At 37.8% G+C, this 8,872-nt stretch overlaps 1 protein-coding gene across 2 annotated transcripts; it reads left to right on the top strand.

Annotated features, from left to right (window-relative positions):
• The first annotated feature begins 371 nt into the window (after window positions 1-371).
• LOC139438391 (heterogeneous nuclear ribonucleoprotein M-like) lies at window positions 372-2,792 on the top strand. Of its 2 annotated transcripts, none has more exons than XM_071213509.1 (2): window positions 372-866; window positions 984-2,792. In XM_071213509.1, exons 1-2 carry the CDS (start codon window positions 390-392, stop codon window positions 2,526-2,528), a joined length of 2,022 nt encoding a protein of 673 aa, XP_071069610.1. In that variant the 5' UTR covers window positions 372-389; the 3' UTR covers window positions 2,529-2,792. The 2 variants fall into 2 exon arrangements, with proteins under 2 accessions (XP_071069610.1, XP_071069611.1); XM_071213510.1 differs by having other exon boundaries at window positions 534-671; window positions 725-2,792.
• Window positions 2,793-8,872: the final 6,080 nt, after the last annotated feature.

The raw sequence follows: 8,872 nt of genomic DNA on the forward strand, positions 1-8,872 counted from the left end.
AAATATCCAATCTAATAAACATGTTGTTTATTAGAAACTCAATTTAAGTCCAAACTCACAGATTCAAAGTGAAAGGATGAAGCCATACCACTAGTAACCAAAAAAAACTGCCATGCCTATACTAATAATTGAAAAAGATAGACTTTAAGTTAAAATTGCTTAAAATACAAAAAATGACAATATATATTAAAAGTCAAAACAATTATAAATTCTTTGGAGGTAATGACAAAGCACAAAAATACATGAAGCAAATACTGACACAATTGGAAGAAAAAATAGTTTTATGCTATTAGTTGGAGAATTCAATAAAACTCTTTCAAGAATGGATAGAGCATCTAGACAGAAGATCATTAAGAAAACAGAGGACACAAAGCGCAGACGCAGAGAAAATGGTGGCAGGGGTCGAAGCGGCGGCCGAGGTGGCGGCGACGGAGCCCAAAATGGAGGAGGAGAGCAGCGCGCCCGGCGTGCCGAGCGGCAACGGGGCTCCAGGCCCCAAGGGTGAAGGGGAACAGCCTACTCAGAATGAGAAGAGGAAGGAGAAAAACATAAAGAGAGGAGGCAATCGCTTTGAGCCATATGCCAATCCAACTAAAAGATACAGAGCCTTCATTACAAACATACCTTTTGATGTGAAATGGCAGTCACTTAAAGATCTGGTTAAAGAAAAAGTTGGTGAGGTAACATACGTGGAGCTCTTAATGGACGCTGAAGGAAAGTCAAGGGGATGTGCTGTTGTTGAGTTCAAGATGGAAGAGAGCATGAAAAAAGCTGCTGAAGTTCTAAACAAGCATAGTCTGAGTGGAAGACCACTGAAAGTCAAAGAAGATCCTGATGGTGAACATGCCAGGAGAACAATGCAAAAAGTAATGGCTACGACTGGTGGGATGGGTATGGGACCAGGTGGCCCAGGAATGATTAATATCCCACCCAGTATCATAAATAATCCTAACATCCCAAATGAGATTATCCATGCATTACAGGCTGGAAGACTTGGAAGCACAGTATTTGTAGCAAATCTGGATTATAAAGTTGGCTGGAAGAAACTGAAGGAAGTATTTAGTATGGCTGGTGTGGTGGTCCGAGCAGACATTCTTGAAGATAAAGATGGAAAAAGTCGTGGAATTGGCACTGTTACTTTTGAACAGTCCATTGAAGCTGTGCAAGCTATATCTATGTTTAATGGCCAGCTGCTATTTGATAGACCAATGCATGTGAAAATGGATGAAAGGGCCTTACCAAAGGGAGATTTTTTCCCTCCTGAACGTCCTCAACAACTTCCCCATGGACTTGGTGGTATTGGCATGGGCTTAGGACCAGGAGGGCAGCCTATTGATGCCAATCACCTGAATAAAGGCATTGGAATGGGAAACATAGGACCTGCAGGAATGGGAATGGAAGGCATAGGATTTGAAATAAATAAAATGGGAGGCATGGAGGGACCCTTTGGTGGTGGTATGGAAAACATGGGTCGATTTGGATCTGGGATGAACATGGGCAGAATAAACGGTGGAGGTGGAGGCAGTGTCCCCGGCATTGAGAGGATGGGCCCTGGCATTGACCGCATTGGTGGTGCCGGCATGGAGCGCATGGGCGCAGGCCTGGGCCACGGCATGGATCGTGTGGGCTCCAAGATTGAGCGCATGGGCCTGGTCATGGACTGCATGGGCTCAGTGGAGCGCATGGGCTCCGGCATTGAGCGCATGGGCCCCCTGGGCTTCGACCACATGGCCTCCAGCATCGAGCGCATGGGCCAGACCATGGAGCGCATTGGCTCAGGCATGGAGCGCATGGGTGCCGGCATGGGCTTCGGCCTTGAGCGTATGGCTGCGCCCATTGACCGTGTGGGCCAGACCATTGAGCACATGGGCTCTGGCGTGGAGCGCATGGGCCCTGCCATCGAGCGCATGGGCCTGAGCATGGAGCGCATGGTGCCCGCAGGAATGGGGGCTGGCCTGGAGCGCATGGGCCCTGTGATGGATCGCATGGCCACTGGCCTGGAGCGCCTAGGCGCCAACAACCTGGAGCGCATGAGTCTGGAGCGCATGGGCGCCAACAGCCTGGAGCGCATGGGCCTGGAGCGCATGGGCGCCAACAGCCTCGAGCGCATGGGCCCTGCCCTGGGTCCTGCTCTGGGTGCCGGCATTGAGCGCATGGGCCTGGCCATGGGCGGTGGTGGTGGTGCCAGCTTTGATCGTGCCATCGAGATGGAGCGTGGCAATTTTGGAGGAAGCTTTGCTGGTTCCTTTGGTGGAGCTGGAGCCCATGCCCCTGGGGTGGCCAGGAAGGCCTGCCAGATCTTTGTGAGAAATCTACCATTTGATTTTACATGGAAAATGTTAAAAGACAAATTCAACGAATGTGGCCACGTGCTATATGCCGACATCAAGATGGAGAATGGGAAATCCAAGGGGTGCGGTGTGGTTAAGTTTGAGTCACCAGAGGTGGCTGAGAGAGCCTGCCGGATGATGAATGGAATGAAACTGAGTGGCCGAGAGATTGATGTTCGAATTGATAGAAATGCTTAAGCAGTTGCCTTTTTTAAGCATCGATACCAGACCTCTGAATTTGTATTTTTTCTTGTTAACCATTTTAATTTGTTGGCTGGATGTATTAAGATGTTTAAAAAATTCAGTTGCTTTTTGGGGTAATTTGAATTACTTTTTTAATGACTGGGTTCCATTTGACTGTTTGCATTAAGATTGCAATGTGCATAATTTTTTTTGTAGTTGTGGCATCTTGTTGACATCGAATATGACTTTGATAATAAATACCAGTTCCTGAAAAAAAAAAAAAAAGAAAACAGAGGACTTGAATAATACTGTAACAGACATATAGACAACACACAACTCAACAAAAGAAGAATACATATTATTCTCAAGTGCACAAGGACAATTCTAGCGGATAGATCACATGTTAGGTCACAAGAAAAGCACCAATAATTTGTTTTCAATTTTATAATGTTTTTATTATTCCAAAGGGAAAAATGCTGTGCCCCATTATAATCTCTTGTTGTTGACCCTGAGAATTGATTTAGTATGGTCTTTTCTATTGCTGCATAAATATTACATTTCTCTTAACCACCATCCATATGTTATTAAGTTGCAATTTTCCATGTATTACCATATTATTAACACTTTGTAATAGAAAAATGTTATTGTATTTATATTATTAGCCACAATCTTCACCCACTACTGAAATTGCTATGTTATACATTTCCTAGTTTGTCCTCTAGATTCCTTTCAATTGACGTTATATCACTAATATGGATATCAAACACTTATCAGATATGTGATTTCCAAATATTCTCTCCCACTGAGTAGTCTGCATTTTCACTTTCTTAACACAGTCTTCTGAAGTGTTCAATTCTGAGGAGGTCCCAATTATCTATTTTATTTTTAATTTCATTGTTCATGCTTTGGGTGTAAGGTTTAAGAAGCCATTGTCTACCACAAGATTTTGAAGATGTTTCCATTCATTTTCTTCTAAGAATTTTATGGCTGTATCTTTTATATTTAGAACTTTGATCCATTTTATATAAGGTTGAAATAAGGTCCTCTTCCTTTTCTTTTCTTTTCTTTTTTTGGATATGGATATAAAGTTTTCCCAGCACCATTTGTTCTGGTCCAACTGGATGGGTTTGACAGCCTGGTAAACAATCACTTTACCATAAATTTAAGGATATATTTCTGAACTTTCGATCTGATTCCATTGATCTGCATGTCTAGCTTTATCCCAATACCATGCTCTTTTTATCACCATAACTAAGTAATATGTGTTAAATTCAGAAAGTTTGAGCCCTCCAACTTTATTCTTCTCTTAAAGATTTTTTGGCTAGTTGGGGCCCCTTATCCTTCCAAATAAATTTGGTAATGGCCTTTCCAATTCTGAAAAATGGGCTTTTGGAAGATTTGTTGGGATTACACTGACTGTAGGTAAATCTGGGTAGAATTGACATTGTAATGATACTTTGTCTCCCAATCTACAAGTACAGAATGTACTTCCATTTATTTAGGTGACTTTGTTTTCTTCTAGCAATTTCTTCTAGAACTCATCTTTCACCTCTAGTAGTTTTGTTGTGAATTTTTCAGATTTTTCTAGGTAGAGGATCATATCATCAGTAAATAGTAAAATCTTTACTTCTTTCTTTACTATTTGGGTACCTTTTATTTCTTTATCTAGTCTAATTGCTCTAGCTAGAATTTCTAGCACAATATTAAATAACGGTGTTGACAGTGGCATCTGCAACTTATTCCCAATCTCAGCAAGTAAGCTTTCAGTCTTTAACCACTGAGTACAATGTTAGCTGTGAGTTTTTCACATATGCATTTTATCTGGGTGACAAAATTTCTTTCTATTCCTGTTAGTCAGATTGTTTTAATCAAGAAAGGATATGAGATTTTGTCAAATTTATTTTCTGCATCAATTAAGATGATCATGTGATTTTTCTTTCTCAAGTTAGCAACATATTTTGTTATACTGATTGATTTTCTTGTGTTGAACCACCCTTGTATTCCTGGGATAGAACCGATTTGATCATGATGTATAATTCTTTCAAGGTGCTGTTGGATTTGATTAGCAAACACTTTCTTAAGGATTTTTCATTAGAGAAATTGTTCTATAATTTTCTTTTTTCATGGAGTCTTTATCAGGTTTTGGGATTAGGGTAATGTTGGTTTCATGGAACGTGTTTGGTAGCATTTCCATCTTTTTTTTTTAAAGAGTTTTACCAAATTTGGTATAATTCTTCTTTGAAAGAATTAATGGGCTTTTCATTTTAGAAGGTATTTTTTTGTGTTGCTGTTGTTTTGTTTTTTTGTTTTGCAGTATTCAAGCTGGGAATTGAATGTGAGATATAATCTGTAGGAAGCCAGTACTTGATCACTAAGCCACATTGACTTCCCTTGGTAGTTTATTTCTTTATTGTTGTTGTTGTTGTTCATTTGTTTTGATGTTGTACTTTTTTGTTTTGATTTTGTTTTGTTTTTTTTCAGGAGGTACCAGGACCTGAATGCGGAACCTCCCATGTTGGAGGCAGGAGCTCAACCACTTGAGCCATATCTGTTCCCCCAGGAGATTTGTGAAGACTTTTTTGATTTCTTTACATGTGATTGGCTTGTTGAGATCTTGTATTTCTCATAGGGTTTGTTATGGTATATAATAGTATATACCAGTACTAAGAATTCATGTATCTCATTTACATTGTACAGTTTGTTGACATACAATTGCTTGTAGTAACCTCTTATGAACTCTTTTATTTTATGAGTTCAGTAGTAATATCCCCTTTTCCATTTCTGATTTTATTTATTTTGTATCTTCTTTTATTCTAGTTTAGCTAAGAGTTTGTTGATTAGTTGATCTTAAAGAACCAGTGTTTTGCTTTGTTTTGTTGTTCTCAATTTCATTTATTTCTGCTCTACTCCTTGTTTTTTCTTTCATTCTGTTTATTTTGGTATTTGTTTTCCATTCTTTTTCTAGTTGCTGCAGGTTTTCTGTTAGATCTTTGATTTTAGCTTTAAAATAAAAAAATGTAAGCATTAGGGATATAAATTTCCCACTCAGAATTACCATCACTGCATCATACAGATTTTGATTCTTGTTTTCATTTTTCTATAGATATTTACTGATTTCTCTTGCAATTTCTTCTTTGACCCACTGAATGTTTAAGAATGTGTTGTTTAATCTCTGTATATTTGTGAGTTTTCCCTTTCTCCTCCTGCTATTGATATCCAGCTTCTTTCCATTATGATCAGAGATAGTGCTTTGTATGATTTTAATCTATTTAAACTTATTGAGAATGGTTTTCTGAATCAATATGTAATCTGGATCAATATGTAATATGTAGCCTGGAGAAAAGTCCATAATCACTTGAGGAGAATGTATATCCTGCTGTTTTGTCATGAAAATTTTTTGTCACTTTAGCAATGGAAAAAATTATATCATTGGTGGGGAGACAATGGCTATGGTAGTTGTTGAGGGCAGGGACAGGAAAGATGAGATGTGATATAAGGACATTTTCAGAACTTGGAGTTGTCCTAAGTGATATTGCAGCGACAGACACAAGACATTATTTACTTGTCATAACCTACTGAATGGATAGGGGAGAGTGTAAACTACAATGTAAACTATAATCCATGTAGTATAGCAGAGCTCCAAAATGTATTCACCAAATGCAATGAATGTGCCATACTAATGAAAGAAGTTGTTGAAGTGGGAGGAGTGGGGAGGAGGGACTTGGGGAGTGGGATTTTTGGGAACATCTTATATTTTTAATGTAACATTTTGTGTGATCTATGTATCTCTAAAAAAGACAATTAAAAATTGCAAAAAAAAGATTTAAGACAAATAATAAGAGATAATCTCACAACTCTTCTAAATCAATTGAAAGAGCTGAAGATAAACATAACTAAAGAGATAAGAATATTAAGAAGATGCTGGATGCCCAAAACAATTCAAAAGACTGCAAAGAAAATGACAGAACCTATGAGAGTGAAAGTCATGATTGATGAGATTAAAAATATGTTAGAGGTACGTAAGAGCAGATTTGAATTGTTCAAAGGCAGATATTGTGCTTTTGAAGACAAAACATCTCAACTGGAAAATACAGGAAAGCAGGAAGAAAAGAGAATGGGAAAAATGGAACAAAGCTTCAGGGTATTGAATGATAATGCAAAATGCACAAACACACAGTATTAGTGTCCCAGAAGGAGAAGAAACTGGAAAAAGGGCAGAAAGAATATTTTAAGAAATAATGACCAAAACTTTCCCAATCCTCATGGAAGACACAAATATCAATCAGCAAGAAGGGCAACACACCCCAAAAGGAATAAATCCAAATAGACCTACAAAGAAACACTTATTATTCAAAAGGACTTTTATCAGAGATTTTAAAAAAAAGAGTCTGAAAGCAGCAAGAGAAAAGCAAAGTATCACATACAAGGGAACTTGATAAGATTAAATGTGACCTCTCAGGAGAAACCATCATACCACTTTCTCCTCTATCTGGGACACCAATAATGCATTTATTTTTGTGAATCATGTTATCATTCAAGTCTCTGAGATCCTGTTCCATTTTCCCATTCTCTGCTCTTTCTGTTCTATGTCACTCTATCTGGCAAAACTGTCTTCAAAAATGAGGGTGAGTTGAAACTCTTCATGACATACAAACTAAGAGTATGTTAGCAAAAGACCAAACTTACAAGAGAAACAAGGGAGTACTGCAGATTGAAAGGGGGAAAACAATGGTGAGAGATAAAGATTAAAAATGAAGATTATTAGGAAGGGTTATTAAAAGATATAAAAACAGTTAATAGTATGATACGATAGCAGAAACCAAAGGAAAAAAATGAATGAAGTAAGTAATGCCTTTACAGCAATAACACTGAATTTTAATGGCTAGGACTCCCCAATCAAAAGGCATAGACTGATAGAATGATGTGACAGTTTGAGAATATTTTATGATTCACACATGAAAAAAAGATTGTTTTTAAACTAGTCTACTTTTCTGTATGTGATATCTTTTTGATTGTATTGAATTAGTCGAGGGACTTCTGATTAGGTTTACCTGATAAAACAATTTTGGATTTCTTATGGGGCTATGTCAGTATAAGCATACTCAAGTTGATTCACCACCCTCTTGGTGGGCTGGTATAAATGGACACTCAAGAAGACACAACAAGAGGAGAGATATTTGTCATTTTTGATCCTTGCCCTTGGGGAAAGATAAGCCATTTGTCTGATAGCTTACAGAGACTCTTGGGAAATAACTGAAACAGATATAGAACATCCTGAAAAAGCGAACCCAATGTCATGAGAGAGATTAGGCCCTGAGAGACAAGCCCTATGCCAACCTACAGCTAAAATATAAGAAACACTGAAAGATGAACCTTAACCAGAAGAGAGACAACTGGTAGCCTAGAGGGAAAGTAGAGACTGGTCAGAGATAGGTGAACATCTTGCTTAAACACATGGCAACTGACATTGAAGATGGAGCAACCTTGACTCATCTCTTTATGGCCCCCTAACTGTAAGATTTTACCCCAGATGAATACCCTTTATAAAAGCTAACAGACTTCTGAAACTTTACATTAGCACCCCTTTGGTAGTCTAGTACAAATGGATGAAAAAAAATTATAAGTTACCTATGTGTTTCTACGTGGCTAACCTCAGATGTAAGGACACAACCGTATTGAAAGTGAAAGGTTGGAAAAACATATTCCATGTAAACAGTAACCAAAAGAGAGCTGAAATAACTATAGTAATATAAGGCAAAATAGATTTTAAGTGCAAAATTGTTATAAGAGATGGTGAAAGTCATGATATATTAGTAAAAGGGGTAATTTACATAGAAGAAGTAACTATATTAAATATTTATGCACCTGACTTGTGTGGCCCAAGATATATGAGGCACAACCTGGCAAAACTGAATGCAGAAATATGTCATTCCAATAATAAACCGGAGACTCCAATACAGCACACTTAGTATTGGATAGAACAACTGGACAGAGGATAAATAAAGATACAGAGAGCTTGAATAATATGATAAATGAACTAACCCTAATAGACATCTATGGAGAAATGCACTTCGAAGAGTAGAATGTGCATTATTTTCAAATGCTCATGAATTCTTCTCTAAGATAGACCAGATTTTGGGTCACAAGACTAGTCTCAAAAATTTTTTTAAACATTGAAATTATATAAAACACTTCCTCTAATCATACTGGAATGAAGCTGGAAATCAATAATGGAAGAAAGGGAAAAGTCATAAATATATGGAAATTAAACAACACACTCTTAAATAATTTGTGAGTCAAAGAAGAAAGTGCAAGAGAATTCAGCAAATATCTTGAGATAAATGGAAATGAGGACACAA

Source organism: Dasypus novemcinctus, chromosome Y (genome assembly GCF_030445035.2).
Source record: "Dasypus novemcinctus isolate mDasNov1 chromosome Y, mDasNov1.1.hap2, whole genome shotgun sequence".
In the NCBI taxonomy this organism is placed as follows: domain Eukaryota; kingdom Metazoa; phylum Chordata; class Mammalia; order Cingulata; family Dasypodidae; genus Dasypus; species Dasypus novemcinctus.

Bases quoted from the DNA above. Each gene is read 5' to 3' on its own strand.
- LOC139438391 (XM_071213509.1), top strand. From the start codon at position 390: ATGGTGGCAGGGGTCGAAGCGGCGGCCGAGGTGGCGGCGACGGAGCCC. The intron at 867-983 runs GTAATGGCTACG...CATGCATTACAG, and splicing joins CCAGGAGAACAATGCAAAAA to GCTGGAAGACTTGGAAGCAC.